Genomic DNA, 23,408 nt, shown 5'->3' on the forward strand with positions numbered 1-23,408 from the left:
CTCTGTGTGTGTGTGTGTCTCTCATGAATAAAATAAAATCTTAAAAAAAATCCCCAAAATGACCAAACATCGCCCTCTCCTAGCTTCTATGAATGGGTGTTGCTTCTTTATCAATCACTCCATCCTCCTCACCTTCTTAATAAGAATTAAGATATCCAATCATAAAACTACCCCACTCCCTGACAGCCTTCAGTCCTTGTACTCACCCCAAAATCACCTAACACAAAGCCAAGTCCTATAATAGGTTCTAACACCTTCTAACCAAGACATCCCACGGTTCCCCCATGCTGTGAGTTCTCTCTTCTTTTGAGGAATCAGTGAACCCAGATTTGTTGGACTAGAGGTGATCTTTGGGGGAGGGTTGTTTTCGTTTTGTTTTAAAGATTTTTTTGGGGGGAGGGAGACAGAGAGAAAGAGAACATGAGCAGGGAGAGGAAGAAGCAGACCCCCCTGCTGAGCAGGGAGCCCCATGTGGGGCTCGATCCCAGGACCCTGAGATCATGATCATGACCTAAGCCAAAGGCAGATGCTTAACCAACCAAGCCACCCAGGTGTCCCTGGAGGTGATCTTTGAATGAAGGGGTTTATATCATAATAAAAGGTCCAAGACTTACTCTGAGAGTTCCTGATGTAGCAGGAGAGACAAACCAACAGTTTTAAGTCAATGTGGTGAATATCATAATAAAACATAAAGACAGGATGCTGTAAGAGCCGCAGGTCAGAGCCAGGGCAATCAGTGAAAGCTTCCTGGTGGACAGGACACTAGGCTAACTCTCAGGTAGGAACGAGCCCAGTGCAGAGGTAGGGGTTGTATTAGTGGGAGGAGTAAAGTGTTGTAGGCAGAAGGAGTAGCAAATTCAGATGAAAGAAGCAGAAAGAGTACATGGCTAGACCATCACTGAGGTCAAGAAGGAACCTCCAGCAGGTTTAAGGGGCTTTCTATGCTCTTGGGTATGAATAAATTATATTTTATTATAAAGATTCAATGAGCACATACGGTGACCAAAGTTAACAAATCGACATCATTTGCCTCCAGATGCTATGGAGGATACAGCATCACTTTTGCAGTATTGCCAAAAAAGGCATAACCTGAATTAACCATGAGGAAAAATCAAATCATCCCAAATTAAGGAACATTCTACGTTTTATTTATTTTTTAAAAGATTTTGTTTATTTATTCATGAGAGACAGAGAGAGAGAGAGAGAGAGAGAGAGAGCAGAGACACAGACAGAGGGAGAAGCAGGCTCCATGCAGGGAGCCCGACGTGGGACTCAATTCCGGGTCTCCAGGATCAGGCCCTGGGCTGAAGGTGGCACTAAACCGCTGAGCCACCCGGGCTGCCCACATTCTACGTTTTAAACTCCAAAACTGTCAATGTCATGAAACAAAGGCTAAGGAGCTACTCCAGATTAAAGGAGAATAAGCACAGCTAAATGCAAAGCTTTCTCCTGGGTTGCATTTGAGAACGGAATACTTTCTTTTGTTATGAGACATCAGTGGGACAATCAATGAAACTCAGCTAGATAATATTGTATCAGTGTTAATCACCCAATCTTGATAATTATGCTGTGGTTATATAAAAGAATGTCCCTTTTTTCAGGACATGCATACCAAAAGGTTTAGAGGTAACAGAGCATCATGTCTGCACCTTACTCTCAAACCATTAAATAAATATAGCCATATGGGTGCCTGGCTGGTTCGGTCAGTAGAGCGCTGGGAGTTCAAGCCATATGTAGGATGTAGAGATTACTTTAAAAAATTAAAAATCAATAAAAATAAAAATATATTTACATTTATATGTAAACGAGAAAGACAAAGCAACAGTAGACTGTTAACATTTGAGAAATCTAGGTAAAGAATACTCAGGAATCCTTTACGGTATTTTTGCAACTCTTCTGTAACACTGACATTTTTTCAAAATAAAGTTATCTCCTCCCTACAAAAAAAAAGGGGGGCATGTAATTGAAGAGCCTCTATGTGTCAGTACTACGGTGGGCCCTGTGGAGGTGAGGATGAATGCGAATCATCCCTGCCCTTCAGGACTCGTGATCTAGTGGGTCATTTTGGCAGCAGATCCAAAGGGCTGAGGCAAGCCCTCTAGGTTGCTGACAACAATCAACAATCTGCACAAGAAGCGGGGAGGCCTGAATCAATGAAGGAAGTGCCAACGTAGTCGGAAGGGCATTGGAGGGACAATTTCTATGGCCTGGTGGCTAGCTGGACTTGAGGTCGGGACCAAGAGAAGTCTAGCAGGGTGTCTGGGCTTCTCACAAAGTCTGTTGGAGGGACCAGGGTCACATTCCCAGGCTCATGGAGAATAATGTGATTGGTTTTGGACAGCTCAGTGGTGCAAGTGAGTAGAGCATCTGAACCCCAGGCCTGTCGTTTTTGGAGAGAGCTCTGGGCTGAGATAGCTTGGGGCATTGTCAGCATTAAGGTGGTGGAAGAAGCCGTGTGATGGGAAGAGGGCAAAAACAGAACTCCAGAGAAGCCTCTGGAGATCAAAGTCCCATTCTCTGCCCCACTTAAGAATGTACCCTTCAAGTTCTTATTTTTCTTATTTTATATTATATTATGTTATTATTTGAGAGAGAGAGAGAGAGAGAGAGAGAGAGAGAGAGAGTGGGGTGGGGAAGAGGGGCAAAGGGAGAGGGAGACGGAGAAGCAGACTCCACGATGATCAATCTCACAACCCTGAGATCATGACCTGAGCTGAAACAAGAATCAAGGCTCAGCTGACTGACCCCCCCGGGAGGCCCCAAGGTCTTATTTCTCTGCTGCAGGTTTGGCCTATTTGCCAGATTTCTACCAGCTTAACACAAGACTTTGGGAGCCTCCTCACTCTGTAGACTGTTTTCCCATCTGTAAATGGGGATATGGGAGAGTAGTTGTCTTTTCTCTTCTTTTATAAAGATTTTATTTATTCATGAGAGACAGAAAGAGAGGCAGAGACATAAGCAGTGGGAGAACCAAGCTTCCTGTAGAGAGCCTGTTGTGGTACTTGATCCCAGGACCCCAGGATCACACCCCCAGCTGAAGGCAGATGCTCAACCACCGAGCCACCCAGGTGTCCCATGGGAGAATAGTTGTCTTAAACATCTCCCAGGGGGAAGGCAAAATCATTGAGGTCCTAAGTGCCAGTTACTCTGTTACTACCCTGAGACTTTGAGCTGAGATTGCTCCAAACATCTCCAGGCTGCCTAGAGCCCTGTGTCTTTGGAGCTTGATCTCTGGCCTTTCCTCCTCAGTGAATTAAAGGGAACTGGAATGCCACAGTGATCGTGATTTCAGTGCACTAAGGGCTCTTAGGATAGTGCGGATGGCCAGGAATGCGAGAAGAGATTGAGACAGATCAATGAGATGCCACCGGGCTCTGGCTGACTCAGTTGGCAGAGGCAGTGACTCTTGATCTCAGGGTCATGACTGAGTTCAAGCCCCACGCTGGGCATGGAGCCTACTTTAAAAATTAAAATAATAATGATAATAAGGTAGCCCTGACCTGGGATTCAACATATACAATAAAATCCACAAATCTCAAGAGTCCCACCAGACGAATAGGGACAGTACCTACTTCTATGCAACTCAAACCTCCACTCACATAGTTTCCATTACCCCCCAGAAAGTTCCCTTAACCCCTTCACAGTTACTCCTCAGCTCTCATCCGCCAGTGGGAACCACCGTTCTGTTTACCTGTCTCCCTTAATTTTTAAAAAATGTTTGAAACTTGCAAGTTATTTCGAGAAAAATATGGGTGGTGACGTAGCCTCTCAAAGGAGAGTGCGAAGCTGAGCACTGCTTAGGGTCGTTTCTTCCATTTGATTTTTTAAATCCAATCAAATAAGGCCTTTCCTTCCCCCCCTCCCCAAAAAAGCTTTGCAAGAGCTGGACTCCAGCCAACAGTCGTTCTTCTCCCGCTAGGAAAAGGGTGGATTTGTTTAACCGCTTTGTTCTTTCCTCTTTGAACCCGCTTGTGTTTAACCGGACCCTCGACCCCAATCTCTGTTAGGTATTTTAACAACTTTTCTTGTTTGGGTAAGAGAGAAACTTTAGCTCCCCGGCCAAACTCGGAGGGTTGGCTCCCGGGCTCCAAGCGTCTGCCCCGCCCCACCCGTCGCGGGTGGCTTCGTACCATTCTTCCAGGAGCCACGGAGGAGAGGGACAGCGTCGGGGGGTGCACTCCCCGGCCCACACCCCCAGCTGCTGCCACCCACCTGCTGAGCCGCCCTGCCCCAGCCCAGGCCTCTCTCCGCGGCCCGACCTTGAGCCACTGGAAGGCGCCAGCCCGGTGAGTGCCGGGGTCGCGCTGGCCTCTCCGCCCGGCTCCCCGGGGGTGCAAAGGTCCAGCCACGGCCGGTACAGAGTTGCCGGGGCCGGCTGAAAAGAGGCCGACTGCCCCTGCTCCCCGGACCCCGTGCGCCCCCTCGGCCCGGCCGGAGGCAAGGCGGGCTCGACCTTCAGTTTCACGGGGCCTCACGGTCACCCGAGGCTGCGGCGGCGCCGCCGGAGGGTGCGGAGGCCCCTCGCCGCTCGCGCAGCTCAGGTGCAGCGGGGACACCTGCCGGCGCGCGCCCGCTCCCCGCCGCCCCGCCGCCGGCTCCCAGGAAGCCCCAGCGGAATGACAGTTGCGAGGCCCAGCCCTCCCACCCTCAGCTTGCACGCCGGAGCGCCCGATTAAGTCAATATTGCAAAAGGTCCTCGTCTGATCCTGGGCCTTATCTCGGGTCGATAACACGAAGGCCTTTGGAGCCTGTGCCAAATTTTAACAGCCAGCAAGGATTCCAAATGCTACGACACTGGCCATCAGCGTTTAAGATTTGAGTCGAAAAAATAATAATAATATTTCAGTCGTTTCTTTAAAAAAAAAAAAAGCAATGTGTAGAAGGAAATATGAAATCAAAGATTATTTTTTCCTTTTCCCTCAGCTGTCATTAATTCGCCCATGCGTGGGTGAGGCCACTCACTTCTAAGCAGAAACATGCCAGGGGGAAGCATGACAATGCAGACAATTTGGGTCACCAGCTGGGAAGAGTTTGGGAAAGAGAGGAGGCTCTGAAAAGTTGCCTGGTTTTCCTCTCCCACGGGGTGTCTTAGGTAATGTTTCTTCTCTGATAATTTTTGTCTTCTCCCTGTTCTCTGGTCACACTCTGGCCTCAAGTCCCAGCATAGAATGTTCCTGCCAGTAAAGTTCAAGACTCCTTGCCAAACTGGCACAGTGCCTTCCCCGGGAGCGAGAAGTAGCCGAGGGACTGTCCATTCCTACAAGAGATCCCCAGATCACGTATGTCCCCTTCTCCACCCCTTCCACTGCACCAAGTTGGAAACGGGTGTCAGCTCCAATTTAGTTTATTATCACCGGTGAATCTAACTTCTAAAAATGCAGGTCAGAAAAATGCAGGCCCTGGCCTTGGAGAGGTGGGAGAAGGGAGTCCGCACCATCAGTGGGTGGGGAGGGTAGCAGGAGCTGGTGACCTGCGGGCGGGGAGGGGCCACCAATGAGGGAGCTGCCCGCCCCTGACCAGACCCATCTTCAGTCGGGGGCTAGGGCGCAGGCATAAAGGGCAGCCTTTGGGTGCAAGAGCAGCCAGCAGCCAGCAGCCAGCTCTCCGAGGGTCATCAGCACCAAGGTACGGATGTGGGGGGGCTTGGGTTTTTTTCTCTCTCTCTCTTTTAAAGACAGTTGAAAACAAGCACTGGTAAGTGGATTGAAGATGCCTCATGTTATGGACGATCAGCCCTGTCTTCATTTTCATATATGTCTCTTCCTGCCGCATTGCCTATTTTGTTCTGATTTTAGAGAAATTTTTCCAGTTCCGATAAAACTCAGTTCTGCATCGGCATCTTACCAGGGCCTTAAGCCCGGAGTTTGACTGAATTCGCCCCATGCGGTTACATCCCGTGTTATCTCCGTTACCTTCCGCAGAGCACCCCCTTGACAATGTCTTCCATTAAGATTGAGTGTGTTTTGCGGGAGAACTGCCGGTGCGGAGAGTCTCCGGTGTGGGAGGAGGCGGCCAACTCTCTGCTCTTCGTAGATATTCCTGCGAAAAAGGTTTGCCGGTGGGATTCGCTCAGCAAGAGCGTGCAGCACATGACCGTGGGTAAGGATAAAGGCCGGGCTCAGATCCGCCCACACGTCGTCTTCTCCCCGGGGAGGGGCAGTCACCTGATGTGTCATTCCCCAGGGAACTTCTTGTTAAAGCATCCTGGACATGCTTTAAAACTGCTGCTTGGTCGTACTCCCTCTGTCCACACCCTGCGCACTCCCGCTTTGATCCAAGAGTAAATTCTGGATGCTCAATACTTCCTCTTCCCCCGCGGGCCAGGGGCAACAGTCCCCATTTTGTGTTGCTGACCGGGCACTGGAGGATCTTTCCTTAACATCTTTGGATAACAGCTTTAGAAGTTGGAGGCCTGTTTGTGGCACAGCAAAGGCTGTCTACCTTGGGTCGGGCCAAGTCCTTTATTTGCAAAACAAAAACAAAACAGAAACAGAAACAAACAAACCCCCCCCCAAAAAAAAAACCAGGTATATTCCTTCTTTGAATGTACCAAGAAGGGCTTTCAGACTTACAAAGTATCAACCAGGACTATCTGTTCACTGTACAAGATAAGATTCATGACAAATTTCAAGGGCATTGGAATGTGATTCTGTTTATGGCCATGTGACTCCCAGAGGAGGGGTTTCTCATTGTAGGAGTTTGATATGAGATAAGGAAGCTTCTTGTTCTTTGTTAATGGGAAGAGATACAATGAATTCCTGTGACCTTGGGACAGTCTCATCCCAGAACTGGTGATCTCAAACTTTTTTTTTTTAATGAGAGGGAATAGCTTTTATTTTTTTGTAAAGATTTTATTTATTCATGAGAAACATGGAGAGAGAGGCAGAGACACAGGCAGAAGGAGAAGCAGGCTCCATGCAGGGGGCCCGATGTGGAACTCAATCCCAGGACCCCGGGATCATGACCTGAGCCAAAGGCAGACGCTCAACCACTGAGCCACCCAGGTGCCCCCTGCCCCCCGGGAACAGCTTTTTAACTCACCCAGGGATATGAGTGTGGCTAGAGGCAAAGTGACTGTGGCCAGTGGCCAGCATAGAGGCAGGGACCCGTTGCCCTAGTCTCTCTTTGCCAGTGTGCACACAGTAGAGGTATGTTCCCATCCCTAATCTGCAACCACCCCCGAACCACAGAAAGGCATTATGGTATCAGTTAATTTAGGAAGTTACAGAAGTTAGCTGCCAGAAGCCTCAGGCCACAGGTTGGGATGCATGATGAGAATGTGGCCCTCCCAATACTGTGCTGCACATTCCCTGGGCCTCTCAATGGCTGGAATCAACTTCTGAATGGGGCTTTGCACTTACTGAATAGATGCTTAGAAAATGTTTTCAAGGGGTGCCTAAATGGCTAGTCGGTTAAGGGACCGACTCTTGGTTTTGGCTCAGATCATGATCTCAGGGGTCCTGGGATCGAGCCCCGCATTGGGCTCTGTGCTCAGCTGGGAGTCTGCTTGTCCTTCTCCCTCTGCTCCTCCTCCCATTCTCTCTCTCTCTCTCTCTCTCAAATATTTTTTACAAAAAAGAAAATGTCTTCAAAATAAACTGATAATTTTGTTTCCTCTGACTGTTCACCATGGTAATCAATCTCTCTAGACAAAGAAGTTTCCTTATATGTGGAAAAATGTTAAGCCCAGAAAACCTAAAATTAAAAAATACAAAATATAGCAATCTAGTCACACGTGATTGTTTTATCACCACATCTATGTTTCTATTATTTTTTATCATGCTTCCTTCCAAAAAAGAATTTGAGAAACAACTTTCAATTACATACATAAAACAGGACCCCTTAGAAAAGACAAGTCCCGAATCAGAGAGAGATGTGACAAAACCTAGTTGCCAGAACTAACACAGTTTGTATCTCTGAGTTTCCTGGAGATCAGGTGAATCAAGCATCACTTGCTCTGTGACAGCTACTTTGGTGCTCCCCGTTCCCCCATTCCACCCCAGTTAAAGACATCCCCTCCCTTTGAACTTTATGTGGCACCTGCTCCAATGTATGGTGGCTGCCCCGATGTGATTTCTCTGCTTCTCCCACTCGACTGGAAGTTTCCAGAAGAGTTGGGTTTCCTTCACCTTTCTATCTCTGCTGCCCAGGATACTGCTCAACAAATATCAAAAATGTCTTCACCACTCAACAGAAGGGAGAGGGCACTCCCATTGTCAAAAGAGCTAGAATCCTCTTAGAGATGCCAGGTGGCGGGATGACCGCAGTGTGCTGCTGGGCCACTGGCCCACTTACTGCCTCCTGACTGCTGCTTTTGCTTCTGCAGATGCCCCCATTAGCTCTGTGGCCCTTCGCCAGGGAAGAGGCTATGTCGCCACCATTGGAACAAAGTTCTGTGCTTTGAACTGGGAAAATCAGTCAGCAGTTGCCCTGGCCACAGTAGATAAAGACAAGAAAAACAATCGGTTCAATGATGGAAAGGTGGATCCCGCTGGAAGATACTTTGCTGGTACGGTTTATTTCTAGCACCTATTGACTGAGCTTGGGAGAGAAGCAGGACTTAGGAATTGGTAGTGGTAAAATGTTATTCATAACGGGTCTTGGGTTCTTCTTTTATTATTACTTGAATAGCTTTTCCTTAAAAAATATATCCCAAGGGACGCATGGCCGGCTCAGTTGGTAGAGCATATGACTCTTGATCTTGGGATCATGAGTTCGAGTCCCACACTGGGGGTAGAGTTTTGGGGTTTTTTTTTAAGATTTATTTATTTAGGGATCCCTGGGTGGCACAGCGGTTTGGCGCCTGCCTTTGGCCCAGGGCGCAATCCTGGAGACCCGGGATCGAATCCCACGTCGGGCTCCCGGTGCATGGAGCCTGCTTCTCCCTCTGCCTGTGTCTCTGCCTCTCTCTCTCTCTCTCTGTGACTATCATAAATAAATAAAAATTTAAAAAAAGATTTATTTATTCATGAGAGACCCAGAGAGAGAGAGAGAGAGAGAGAGAGAGAGAGGCAGAGACATAAGCAGAGGGAGAAGCAGGCTCCTCTCAGGGACCCCAATGTAGAACTCAATCCCGGATCCCTGCCTAACAGGTGCCCAACAGCTGAGCCACCCTGGCGTCCCGGGGGTAGAGTTTACTTAACAGAAGTGTAAAAGTACATACATACATACATACATACATACATATGATAAAGCCAATTAAAAATCAACTGTTAAGGGCAGCCCTGGTGGCGCAGCGGTTTGGCGCCGCCTGCAGCCTGGGGTGTGATCCTGGAGACCCGGGATCAAGTCCCACATCGGGCTCCCTGCATGGAGCCTGCTTCTGTCTCTGCCTCTCTCTCTGTCTCTCTATCTCTCTCTATGAATAAATAAAATCTTTTTAAAAAATCAACTTAAAAATGATAATTTTTTAAAAGATTTTATTTATATGAGAGAGACAGCATTAGCAGGGGAGAGAGAGAGAAGCACGCTCCCCACTGAGCCAGGACCCCGTTGTGGGGCTCAATCCCAGGACCCTGGGGTCATGACCTGAGCCAAAGGCAGATGCTCAACTGACTGAGCCACCCAGGTGCCCCAAAAATAATAAATTAAATTAAGTTAAAAATCATTTTTTAATTTTAAGAATGCCATGAGAAAAGCTTTCAATATCTGTCTCTAGCAGAAACTAAAATGTACGTGGTCCTATTACAGTTTAAATGAGTTTTAAAATAGAGGTTTTGTGGTTGCTGATGATGTTTAAATTGGAAATAGTTTCAAATTGACAGAAAAAAGAAGTAAAAATAGTACAAACAACACCTGTCCACCCTTTACCTAGATTCACCTATTGTCAACGTTTTGTCCCATTTGCTCGCTCTCTATGTATATCAACATACTTTCCTCCAGAATCATTTGAAAGTAAGTTGCATATATCACAATCCTGGAAAATACTTCCATGTGATTTTCCCAAGAAAATGACATTCTTGCACTACCTCAGTTTAGTTATCAACTTAAAAAAAGTTTGACATTGTTAACAGTTATATCTGACATACTATCTATACTCTAGTTTTGTCTATTAACCAAATAATGTCCTTTATAGTATTTTTCCCCCTCCACCACAGGATCCAGTCTAGGATTATGTATTGCATTTAGTTGACATGTCTCTTTAAACCTCTGTAGTCTGGGACAGAACATAGCCTTTCTTGTTTTTTATGACCCTGCCATGTTTGAAGAATACACACAACTATCCCCCCTTTTTTAAGATTTTATTTATTTATTCATGAGAGACACAGAGAGAGGCAGAAACACAGGCAGAGGGAGAAGCAGGCTCCCTGCAGAAGCCCAATGCGAGACTCGATCCCAGGACCCTGGGATCATGGCCTGAGCCAAAGGCGGACACTCAACCACTTGAGCCACCCAGGTGCCCTTTTTTAAGATTTTATTTATTTATTCCAGAGAGACACAGAGAGAGGCAGAGACATAGGCAGAGGGAAGCAATTCCTCCTGTTTTTAATAGAACATTCCTCATGTTCCTCTTGTCCTTGTGTTTGTCTAATGTTTCCTTGTGATTAGATCGATGCTGTACATTTGTTGCTAGAATACTACAGAGGTGATACTCTGTCTTTGTCCAGGTATCCCACCTGGATACCATGTCCCTCGTGGGTGATGTTCGTTTTGATCACCTGGTTTAGGTCTTCTCAGATTTCTCTACTGCATAATTACTAATTTTTTTAAAGATTTCGTTTACTTATTTCAGATAGAAAGAGAACAGAGGGGCAGAGGGGCAGGAAGAGGGACAAGCAGACTCTGCCTTGAGCATGAGCCCAGCGCAGGGCTCCATCTCACAACCCTGAGATCATGACCTGAGCTGAAATCAAGAGTCGGAGACTTAACTGACTGAGCCACCCAGGCGCCCCCATGGTTATTATTTTAATTGTGATTTATAAACATTTTGTGGGGTTTATTAGTCATCTATTGCTGTGTAACAAACTACCCTGAAATTTAGCAGCTTAAAATAAGAAATATTTCTTACATCACATAGTTTCTGAAGGTTAAGAATCTGGATGTGGTTTAGCCCGATGGTTCTAGTTCAAAGCTGTATCATGAAGTTGCAGTCAAGCTGTTGGCGGGGGCTGTAGCCTCAGAAGGGGCTGGAGTCTCTCAAGGGACCTGGAGGATTCATGCCCAAGCTCACTTCACAAGGGGTCGGCAGGAGGTTTCAGTTCCTTACCAAGTGGGCCTCTCCATAGGGCTGCTCTGGACATGGCTTCTCCCAGGGCCAGTGAGGAGAGAGAGAGAGAGAGAGAAAATGAGGACACCCAAAACAGAGGCTACAGTCATACTATAACTAATTTTGGAAGTGATAAACCATCACTTCTGTCATGTGCTATTGGTCACACAATGATAGAAGAGACTACATGCAAAGGGTGTGAATATCCCTTAGGGGGATAGGGAGGCAGGGATCACTTGGAGCCATCTTGGAGGCTAGCTGCCACACGGAGGGAGATACCTGAAGACCGACCAAATATCCTAGTCCTCAGCAAAACATCTCTTCTTGGGTTTTACATTTGTTGATGATTCTTTCTTGAACCAATGTTGACTGTGATGGCTGTAGAATGGCTTATGTTCAGCTTTCAGTGAAATGTAACTATAGTTTCCAGTTACATAATACATTTCACATACATTCTTATTTCCTTCTCGTCATAACAAATTAGCCAAAGTTGATTCCAAAACCCTGCTGTTTCCACCTCCCCACCCTGCCTCCTCATGTTATCAGCCATGCTGCCGTGGCTCCATTCACTTTCAGCATGGAAGGTACGTGAGATCTGAATGACTGGCCATGGCTCGCTTCCCATATCCCTGGACTTTACACAACCACAGATCTAGTCCAGGTCAGGTTGAAAGATTAAAGATGAGAATCGATTGGAAGCCCTCTGCCACTGATTTCTGCAGGATAAGGAAATAGGATTGGATACCCTACCTGCTGTCAAAATTGATTTTCTCTCTCCTTATGGCTATAGTATACAGTTCTGTGGCTCTTTGTGAGACAAAACGAAGACATCCTCGGAAGCCTGAGTCCTTAGCCTGGAGTCCCCAGTTTTTAAACTGTGCCTGGAGGAGACCTCTTAAAATTGTAGGCATCATTGTGGGTGTACAAACTGAAGCACCTGAAAACCTTTTTCTAGAGAGTTCATAGCTTTCAGCAGGTACTAGGAGATATTTCTGGACCAGGAAAGGGTAGATTCATTTGATAGTCAGGAGGTGGTAGGTAGAAGCCTGAGGGTGTCACTACACCCAAGGTCTGACCTGTGTGTGCTCACTCCTAGACAGTGAGGTATAAGCCAGGGCTCCAGCTTGTTCTTTCCCACAAAGGTAGAACCCTTTCCGAGCAGTGGGGAATTCACATTCACGTTCCAGGTATCTCTTTCTGTGGGGCAGACAGTGGGGAGGAATATTAGTGAAACAAATCCAACTACCCTATAGCCCGAAACTGCTGCGTGAACATCCTTGTCCCCTAGGAGGGAGGATTTACCCTGTCTTGCTTGCTATTCAAGCTTCCCAACTTTTGTCTATTTTCCTTTAACCCATTCTTACTCTGCTGCTGTTGAGTGTACAGTGTTCTGTAAATGCCACTTAGATTGGTTGATGCTGTTCAGTTCTATGTCTTTGCTGATTTTTCTATCTACTTGTATCTATTACTGAGAGAGGAATGCTGACATCTCCAATTGTAATTATGGATTTGTCTATTTCTTTTCAGCTCTGACTTTTGCTTTGTGTATTTTGAAGCTCTGTTGTTAAGCACATACAAATTTAAGGTTGCTATGTCTCCTTAGTGAATTGACCATTTTCACGATACGTAGCACCCCTATGTATCCCTGGTAATTTTCTTTGCTCTAATTATTTTTTTAAGATTTTATTTATTTATTCATGAGAGACGCAGAGAGAGAGAGAGAGAGAGAGAGAGAGAGAGAGGCAGAGACACAACTCAGACAGAGGGAGAAGCAGGCTCCGTGCAGGGAACCCGATTCAGGCAGGACTCGATCCTGGGACTCCAAGACCACACCCTGGGCTGAAGGGAGGCGCCAAACTGCTGAGCCACCCTTTGCTCTAATTATTTTGTCTGATATTAATACAGCCCCTCCAGCTAATATTTTAATCAATATTTGCATGGCATAGCTTTTCCCATCCTTTCACTTGTACACAATCTCTATCATTATATCTGAAGTGAGTTTCTTTTTCTTTTTTTTTAAGTGCTAGGGTTTTTTTTTTGTTGTTGTTGTTTTGCTTTGTTTTGTTTTTATTCATGAGAGACACAGAGAGAGAGAGAGAGGCAAAGACACAGGCAGAGGGAGAAGCAGGCTCCATGCAGGGAGCCTGATGTGGGACTCAATCCCGAGACTCCAGGATCACGCCCTGGGCCGAAGGCAGGCGCTCAACCACTGAGCTACCCAGGCGTCCCAGAAGTGAGTTTCTTACAGCAAGCAAATAATTGGATTTTTTAGAAATTCATCTCAACAATGTATTAATTGATGTGTTTTAATTATTGATATGCTTCGATGTAGATCTACCATTTTGTTATTTGTTTTCTCTTCTTTCCCTCTATATTTTTTTGTTCCTCTGTTTCCCCTTTCCTGCCTTCTTTTGGGTTACTTCAACCTTCTTTAGAATTCAATTTTAATTTATTTATGATGGTATTTTGCTGTATCTCTCTGTATAGTTTTTTAAGGGCTTCTGAAAGGATTGTAAAATATACAGTTAACTTTTTTTAAGATTTTATTTTTTTATTCATGAGAGGCACAGAGAGACAGAGGCAGAGACACAGACAAACAGAGAAGCAGGCTCCATGCAGGAAGCCGGACGTGGGACTCAATCCCGGGTCTCCAGGATCACGCCCTGGGTTGAAGGCGGCGCTAAACCGCTGAGCCACCCGGGCTGCCCTACAGTTAACTTTTTGCAGTCTATCTATAATCAAGATTTTACCGCTTCAATTGATTATCACTTCTTTATACTATAGTTGTCTTTTTTTTAAGATTTTATTTATTTATTCATGAGAGACACAGAGAGAGGCAGAGACATAGGCAGAGGGAGAAGCAGGATCCCCACAGGGAGCCCAATCTGGGACTTGACCCTGGAACTCCTGGCTCAAGCCCTGAGCCAAGCGTCCCTATAGTTGTCTTTATATACATACATATAAATCCTGTTGGAAAATGTAATTTTTGCTTTAACCATCAAAAATATTTTAAAGGGGTGCCTGGCTGGTTCAGTTGGTGGAGCATGCAACTCTTGATCTCGGGGTTGTGAGTTCAAGCCCTAGGTTGGATATAGAGATTACTTTAAAATAAAAAATCTGGGATCCCTGGGTGGCGCAGCGGTTTGGCGCCTGCTTTTGGCCCAGGGCGCGATCCTGGAGATCCGGGATCGAATCCCACGTCGGGCTCCCGGTGCATGGAGCCTGCTTCTCCCTCTGCCTGTGTCTCTGCCTCTCTCTCTCTCTGTGACTAAAAAAAATAAATAAAATAAAAAATCTTTTAAAAAATAAAATCTTTAACAAAAAAAAGAAATATTTTAAAGCACTAAAGAGAAGAACTGTTTATTAAATTTACTATTTCCATTGCTCTTCATTTTGTTGTTTCAAGCTGCATTTTGATGTCATTTCCCTTCTAAGGAACTTGCTTTAGCAATTCTGTTAGAACAGGTCTGCTGGCTATGAATTCTCCCAGTTTTACTTTGTATGAGAATATCTTTATTTCACCTTCATTCTTGAAAGATACTTTCATTGAATATAGAATTCTAGGCTGACACCTTTTTTTTCTTTCAGCAAATGAAAAATGTGTCCCTTCTGGGGCACCTGGGTAGCTCAGTCAAGGATTCAACTCTTGATCTTGGCTGTGGTCTTGATCTCAGGATTATGAGTTCAAGCTCCCATGCTGGGCTCCACGCTGGGATGGAGCCTACTTACAGTTTTCTGCTTTTCACCAAACTTGAGTTTTAAACCATTACTTCTTCAAATGTGTTTCCACCCTGTATTTTCCTCCTCTTCTCTAGGAATCCAATGACACATATGTTAGTTCTTTTGTTCCACAGATCTCTAAAGCTCTGTTCATTTTTTTCAATATTATTTCTGTCGTTCACATTAGATAATTTCTTTTTAAATATATTTTAAGATTTTTAATTTTTTTAAGTAATCTCTAGGCCCAACATGGAGCTCAAACTCACAACCCCAAGATCAAGAATCTCGCGTGCCCTCTACCGACTGAGCCAGCCAAGTGCTCCTGGATAATTTCTATTGACCTATCATTCGCTACACTAACTCTTTCCTTTGTCATCTCTATCCTGCTAGCAAATCCATCCAGTCAGTTTCTAGATTATTTTATTATTATTATTATTTTCTTTTTCAGTTCTAAAAAATCTTTTTAAGATTTTATTTATTTATTCATGAGAGACACAGAGAGAGAGGCAGATACATAGACAAAGAGAGAAGCAGGCTCCTTGCGGGGAGCCAAATGCAGGACTGGATCCCTGGATTCCAGGATCACAACCTGAGCCAAAGGCAGATAGATTCTCAACCCCTGAGCCACCCAGATGCCCCAGTTCTAAAATGTTTATTTGGCTATTCATTGTGTCCTCTACTCCCTTCTCCTTCCTTGCATTGCCAAGTTTCCTAGAAATTTTAAATATTATTTTGAGACCCTGGATCTTGGTTCAATCCTATGGAGAATGTTGATATATTTGCCCTAGTTAGTGATCTATAGGTTCAGAACATTTAACCGAAAAGCTTGAGCCTGCTGTTTGTGAGGTGCCATTAGGATCTGGCTCACATCTAGGCTACTCAGTGGTCAGCCTGAGACTGGTGAGTTCTAACCACAGCCGCATTTTCAGTCTTTGGTATGCTAATTAGAACCAGATTCGTGCACGTACAAGTAGAAGATGAGCCCGGGAGATCATAAACAGCTTTATGGAATTGCATTCCTGAGCAACATCCCTCTTCACTATCTCCAAGTACTTCCCATTTTCCTGGAGCTGTCTTTGTCATTCCTCCAGCCAGAAAGTACCCATTTCTAGAACAATGCTGTCTCTGGGGCTACACAGCAGCCAGACAGATGAGGAGAGGGATGTAAAAGCAGCAGTGTTTGGCTCTCCCCTTTTGGAGCTCTGTCTTCAACCAGCTGGAGAGGAATGTCCCCTTCCCTAAGTCTTGATTCCTGCAGTTTCCTGTTGTGGGCCACTCTCTGCTGTTAACTACCCTTGCTTCAAATAGCTGGTAGACTGGAGAAAGGAGTAGAAAAGAAGCAGGGTGGGGCATGTGGGTGGCTCAGTGGTCAAGCATCTGCCTTTGGCTAAGGGCATGATCCTGGGGTCCTGGGATGGAGTCCTACATCCCCCCACGGGGAGCCTGCCTCCCCCTCTGCCTATGTCTCTGCCTTTCTCTGTGTCTCTCACAAATAAATAAATAAAATCTTAAATAAAAAAATCAAGGAAACTATTATATGATCCCCATCTGGGTCCTATATTAGAAAAAGAAATGACAACTACCTTGCTTATGATGTGAATGGAAATCACACTGACAGGTCTGGTTCCCAATAAGAAGGAGAACATCTCTCCCAACCCGACTTCCTCCCACTGAGAGCAACTCTACTATATGGAACAAACCTACGGTGGAGCTATTTGAGAAAGCAAATGTAAAGAAAAGAAGCAGAGATTTCTTCCACTCTTTGAGCCTCAGGAGTTTCCTTTCTGCTCCTTGAGCCAGACTGAGAGGGTTTCTCTTGGATCTCTGTCTTCACCACGGTGCTCACTTCCAAGTTTCAGCTGTGTTGAGTTCAGGCCGGGACATCTGGGAAATAAAATGGAGAACTAACCACCCATTAGGTGGCACTGCAAATTACGTTGTTCTTCCCAGAGCTGCCTGATACTGACTTTTCAGAGTTCTCAAATAGCTCTACCATAGGTTTGGTCTAGATTGTAGAGTTGCGCTCAGTGGGAGAAAGTGGAGTTGGTAGAGATGTTCTCCTTATTTGGAACTAGACCTGTCGGTGTGATTCCCATTCGCATCATAAGCAAGGTAGTTGTCATTTCTTTTTCTCTAATATAGGACCCAGATGGGGATCATATAATAGTTTCCTTGATTTTTTTTCTTTAAGATTTTATTTACATATTCATGAGAGACACAAAGAGAGAGACAGAGACATCGGCAGAGGGAGAAGCAGGCTCCATGTGGGGGGCCGGATGCAGGACTCAATCCCAGGACCCCAGGATCACAACCTGAGCTGAAGGCAGAAGCTCAACCACTGAGCCACCCAGATGCCCCTAGTTTCCTTTATTTAATGCTGGGAAAGGAACCCTTTTGATAAAAGATGGTGTAGGGCATGGGGCAAGGTGCTGTGATGCTAAATCCAGCGCTTTTGGGGTTTTGTAGGCACCATGGCTGAGGAAACGGCCCCAGCAGTTCTGGAACGGCACCAGGGGTCCCTGTACTCCCTCTTTCCTGACGGCCATGTGGAAAAGTATTTTGACCAGGTGGACATCTCCAATGGTTTGGATTGGTCCCTGGATCACAAGATCTTCTATTACATTGATAGTCTGTCCTACTCCGTGGATGCCTTTGACTATGACCTGCAGACGGGGAAGATCTGTATGTACTTTTTCATTATTCTTCTTAATACTGCTGGTATTTTTTTTCATATGTGTGTAACTAGTAAGCTGCCTCTTCCTCAACTTATATGAAAAGGCCCTTACTTGTCAAATAAAGAACTGTCTGATGTGACTATTCCAACATAGTCATAATTGCCCAGACTCAACTGTGCGGCCAATCAAGCCATGGCCCTCAACACAACTAACTGTGGCCACCACGGACATAATATGAATAGATCCTTAATCCCCTCTCTCGCCACCATCTCTAGAAAGAGGCTCACTGTGCAATGGATGCTGTTCTACCGGGAGATGCCTACAGGCAAATATTACACAGCAGAATTAGATAAAAGAACAGAAAGTTAGGGTTGGGGTTGGCATTTCTCATTTGTCCTTTAGTTAATGGTAGGCAATACTCAGAGACAAATAACAATCTTCCAAAGTGGAAAAGTCTAAAATGTAGCTGCAGATTGTTCAGTTCCATCAGTGAGTTCTGCATGAGCCACAGTTGGAAAATTGGAAGGAAAGAATTCTTGAGGAAAAATCAGGAGGGAGTTCTTGAAACTGTTTTGTGGAAGGTGCCAAACCACAAGAGCAAAACCAATCATAAAAGCAACTCAAAAAAAATATCACAAGGCTCTCGTGTAGATTTAACGAGAGGCCAGTTATTTCAATACAGATGTTTTGCTTTGAAATATATAAGGCTCTTTGTTATAACTGTTTTTACCCATTTTTACTGACATATGGTTTTAACATCTTTTTTTCCATTATACCACAATGCAGTTACCATGATGACCTGGATTTTCTAGTGTAAATTTCTTCTGGAGCTTGATGGGGGGGTTCTTTGTATCCTGTGATTCCCCCCCCCCTTTAATGCCAGCTGGTTGGCTCCAGATTACCCCTCCTCTCAGAAATAAGCTCTTCAATATTGAGTTTTGATAAGATGATTTTGGAGCATTCAGCTGGGCAGAAACAGAACTCTCACATCTTACTATTTTTTGCATATGAACCATTCACATGGTACGGTACCATTAAGTTGCCTTCTAGATCTTGGAGTTAATCAAAGTCAGCATTTTTATAAGCAAAACAGCAAAGGTCTAACCGCAGACTGAACTGTATCCGAGGTGGGTGCTCAGAGCTTCAGTTCAGGTCAACCTCAAAAAGAACTATTGGTATTTTATTAAGAATTCTACTTCCAAAAAAAAAAAAAAAAAGAATTCAACTCCCTTTTGGCTCTCCTTCTCCAAAAGCTTAGATGGATATGACTATACACAAACTAAAGAGAGTGCAATCATCCCCAAATCATGTGGCAAAAATCCTTAGTTGAGGAGTGCCCACTCGTGTTTCTGGACATTTTTGTTTAGTTAGGAATTCTTCTGAACCATCCCACATGCCAGACCCGGAATAAGCAAAAGTCATCAAGATTTACAGTCAGCTTACGAGCTCCTTGTCTGATACCCAGCATTGAGTGGCCTGTTGCTTTGTCATGTGTGTATATTTGTTTGTTTTAACCCTAGCCAACCGCAGAAGTGTTTACAAGCTGGAGAAAGAAGAACAAATTCCAGATGGAATGTGTATCGATACTGAGGGGAAGCTCTGGGTGGCCTGTTACAATGGAGGAAGAGTGATTCGTTTGGATCCTGAGACAGGTAGGCTCACAGCAAAAGAAAAAAATCCCTGCCATGTCTAGAAAAAAACATGACACTAGCAACCAAAGAAACTTCATTACTAATAAAGTTATATGGAGCTATATTCAGAGGTCTCAGTAGGACGGCTTGGAAATAAAGGCCAAAGATAGAGCACAAAACTTATAGGCAGAACTTCTTTTCCTGAGGAGGTTAAGTCTTTTTGCCCAAAACAAATTGTCCGGGAAGGTAGGTTAAATACATGGCTGAAGTCTGACCTCCACAATCCTTTTTGATTATCCCTAATCCTCTACAAGGGGTCCCGAACAGTAGTGCAGGTTGAAAATTTGCTAGAGCTGGACTCTCAAAAAAATATTTGGTGATCTAGGGAAAAGACTCCAAACTGTGAAGTTACCTGTTGATAAAACAACTTCATGCTGCTTTGGAGGGAAGGACTACTCTGAAATGTATGTGACCTGTGCCCGGGATGGAATGGACCCTGAGAGTCTTCTGAAGCAGCCTGAAGCTGGTGGGATTTTCAAGGTGATCCAGCTATTTATTTTAATTTGAGGGTGAGATGGGAGATCCTTGGCTAAGTAACTAAGTGATTAGTGCTTTTTCTTTTTATTATTTATTTATTTATATTTCATTTTTATTTATTTGAGAGAGAGAAAGAGCAAGAGAGAAAGAGCACGAACAGGGAGAGGGGCAGAAGGAGAGGGAGAAGCAGGCTCCCTGCTCAGCAGGGAGCCAGGCACAGGGCTGGATCCCAGGACCCCAAGATTATGGCCTGAGCCAAAGGCAGACACCCAACTGACTGAGCCACCCATGTGCTCTGATTAGTGCTTTTCCATACTTCCAAAACATAATTCTACTTAGTATTTTTTTTAGCAAGAGAAAGCAGGTATATGTGTGTGCGCGTGCGCACACACACACACACACACACACACACTCGAGTTGGGACAAGGAGGGCAATGGGAGAGGGAGAGAAAATCTTAAGTAGGCTCCACACCCAGTGTAGAGCACAACCAGGGGTTTGATCTTACGACCCGCAGATCATGACCTGAGCCAAAATCAAGAGTCTGGTACCCAACCGACTGAGCCACCCAGGCATTTCTCTATTTAGCAATTTTAAGCTCATCATGCTAGACTTTTTTTTTTATGCTAGACTTTTTAAAACATTTTATTTTTTTTAAAGATTTTATTTATTTATTCATGAGAGACACAGAGAGAGAGAGAGAGAGAGAGAGAGAGAGAGAGAAAGAGGCAGAGACATAGGCAGAGGGAGAGAAGCAGGCTCCATGCACCGGGAGCCCGACGTGGGATTTGATCCTGGGTCTTCAGGATCGCGCCCTGGGCCAAAGGCAGGCGCTAAACCGCTGCGCCACCCAGGGATCCCAAACATTTTATTTAGACTTTATAGACTGTAAGTACAAGATCATATGTTTAGCCCACTTTGTGCAGTATTTCAAAATATTGTTGTGCTTCAGTAGTGTTTGCCAAAATTCTGTAAATCAATAGAACGAGCTTGAAAAATCAGTGTTTGAAACATGTTTATGAGATCAGTTGATTGTTTTGGTCTCAAAAGAATATCTTTGGGCTTCTTCCTTTTTGCAACAAAACAAACACTGATAAAAATTAAGGACCTCTAGGGACACCTGGGTGCTTAGTCAGTTAAGCATCTGCCTTCTGCTCAGATCATGATCTCAGGGTCCTGGGATCAAGCCCCGAGTCAGGCTCCCTGTTCAGCGGGGAGTCTGCTTCTCCCTCTCCCTCTGCCCCTCCTCCTTGCTCTTGCTATCTCTCTATATATATCTCAAATACATAAATAACATCTTTTTTAAAAAATTATGCACCAGGAAGCCTGGGTGGCTCAGTGGTTGAGCGAATGCCTTTGGCTTGGAGCGTGATCCCATGGTCCCAGGATCGAGTCCCACATCGGGCTCCCTGCATGGAGCCTGCTTCTCCCTCTGCCTGTGTCTCTGCCTCTCTCTGTGTCTCTCATGAATAAATAAATGAATCTTTAAAAAAATTATGGACCTCTCAAACTGAAAAGAAATAGGAAGATGGTATAAATAAATTCAGTTTTAAATCCAAGTTAATTGCAGATGGTTGCTAGTTGGACTATTATCAATGTGAATAATTGTGTTGAACTCGACTTAATCAAGTAATTCCGTTTTATGATAGGAAATAAAACAAGTATAATTGGTAGCTAAATATATTATTATGAATCATAAAAAATGCTTTTGAAGAATACTTGAGAATTACCTTTAAGCAAAATTTCTCTCGTTTTTCTTTTTAACAGATAACTGGCCTTGGGGTCAAAGGAATTCCTCCCTATCCCTATGCAGGATGAATGGCAGGTCTTCTTTCCTACTGGGGGAAATTTGAAGACATGTAGAAAATTCTAGAGCTGAAATTTCAATCTAGTTACAAAACAAATTAATTAAAGAAATGGTACTATTAACAGGCAAAATTAACATTTTTTTTTTCATTTTTAAGAGGTAGAGCATTTTAATAAGGGGTGACAGGTAGTTTTGATAACACACTAAGAGGCCTTCTACAAAGGTATTACAGAAATATAAAGAATTGTTCAACTGTCAATCAGCCTCTACTCTTTGCAAATTGCTAGAAGGAGACTGGGGTTACTATATCTTTTATGCATTCCATACTTATTATACCTAAAGCTTAAAAAAACTAATAAATAATGGCCTTATAATGACTTATGATTATGTTCCTTTTTATTTTCGTCATAATCTTATAAAATATACTGCAGTGCTAACCTGCCTTCATATTATTTTTCCTACATATTACTTTTTGCAAGTTAAAATATAACTGGAGGATGAGAATGAGACTCTGGCAAAATCCATGGCTCCAACTGCCACCTAATAAATGTAAAAGCAATATATCACTTTAGAGAATACTTTTTTAAAAAATAGCTTTATTGAATTATAATTGACCTATACATATTTCAAGTCTACAATTTGATAAATTTTATTTTTTTTTTTAATTTTTATTTATTTATGATAGTCACAGAGAGAGAGAGAGAGGCAGAGACACAGGCGGAGGGAGAAGCAGGCTCCATGCACTGGGAGCCTGATATGGGATTTGATCCCGGGTCTCCAGGATCGCGCCCTGGGCCAAAGGCAGGCACCAAACCGCTGCGCCACCCAGGGATCCCATGATAAATTTTACATATATACTCACTAATGAAACCAACACCACAAGCAAGGTAATGAATCTATTTACCACCCCCAAGACTTTACCTGTGTTCCTTGGTAATCCTTTGCTTTGGTCCCTCTGTATGTCTGCCCTCATCCCCAGGAAAACACTGATCTTATATCTGTCACTATTAATTAGCTTTAAAATTGGATGGTGTTATTTCTCCAGTTTTGTTCTTTTTCAAAATTGTCTTAGTTCTTCTAGTTCCTTTGGCATTCCATATAAATTTTAGAATCAGCTTAACTGAAAAAAAAAAAAAAGAATCAGCTTAACTGGGCACCTGGGTGGCTCAGTGGTTGAGCATCTGCCTTCAGCTCAGGTCATGATCTCAGGAGTCCTGGGATTGAGCCCCATGTCAGGCTTCCTGCTCAGTGGGGAGTCTGCTTCCCTCTAGCCCTTCCTTTTCCCCTCCCCCTGCTTATGCATGTTCTCTCTCTCTCTCTCTCTCTCTCTCTCTCTCAAATAAATAAATAAATAAATCTTTTTTAAAAATCAGTAGAACAATTTGGAGAGAATTAGCATCTTTACTATTTTGAGTCTTCCAACCCATGAGCATGGTGCATCTTTCAGCTATATAGGTCTTCTATGACTTTTTTCTTTTTTTTCTATGACTTTTTTCATCAGCATTTTGCAGCATATAGGTCTTGTACATGTTTTGTTAGATTTATATTTGAGAATAGTGTGCATTCTGCTATTATGAATGGAGTGTTTTATAAATGGTAGTTAGATTCAGTTGGGTGGTGGTGGTGTTCAGTTCTTCTATATCTTTCCTGAGCTTCTGTCTTCTAGTTTTATACATAAATGAGGAAGGAGTGTTGAAATCTCTATCATTTTGGATTTTTCTGTTCTCTATTCAGTTCTGACAGTTTTGGAACTCTGTTGTTAGGTGCATTTAAAACTGAGTATCAGGAAAGCGCAGGTGGCTCAGCGGTTTAGCGTCGCCTTCAGATCCGGGAT

At 44.2% G+C, this 23,408-nt stretch overlaps 1 protein-coding gene across 3 annotated transcripts; it reads left to right on the plus strand.

The window, feature by feature from the left end:
- Positions 1-4,043: 4,043 nt before the first annotated feature.
- RGN (regucalcin) lies at positions 4,044-21,951 on the plus strand. 3 transcript variants are annotated; one of them, XM_072743281.1, is made up of 8 exons: positions 4,117-4,286; positions 4,924-5,092; positions 5,922-6,099; positions 8,327-8,509; positions 17,393-17,608; positions 19,122-19,253; positions 19,618-19,772; positions 21,535-21,951. In XM_072743281.1, exons 3-8 carry the CDS (start codon positions 5,937-5,939, stop codon positions 21,583-21,585), a joined length of 900 nt encoding a protein of 299 aa, XP_072599382.1. In that variant the 5' UTR covers positions 4,117-4,286; positions 4,924-5,092; positions 5,922-5,936; the 3' UTR covers positions 21,586-21,951. The 3 variants fall into 3 exon arrangements, with proteins under 3 accessions (XP_025838280.1, XP_072599382.1, XP_025838279.1); XM_025982495.2 differs by lacking the exon at positions 4,924-5,092 and having other exon boundaries at positions 4,044-4,286; XM_025982494.2 differs by lacking the exons at positions 4,117-4,286; positions 4,924-5,092 and adding an exon at positions 5,254-5,625.
- The last annotated feature ends 1,457 nt before the right edge of the window (positions 21,952-23,408 follow it).

Source organism: Vulpes vulpes, chromosome X (genome assembly GCF_048418805.1).
Source record: "Vulpes vulpes isolate BD-2025 chromosome X, VulVul3, whole genome shotgun sequence".
In the NCBI taxonomy this organism is placed as follows: Eukaryota; Metazoa; Chordata; class Mammalia; order Carnivora; family Canidae; genus Vulpes; species Vulpes vulpes.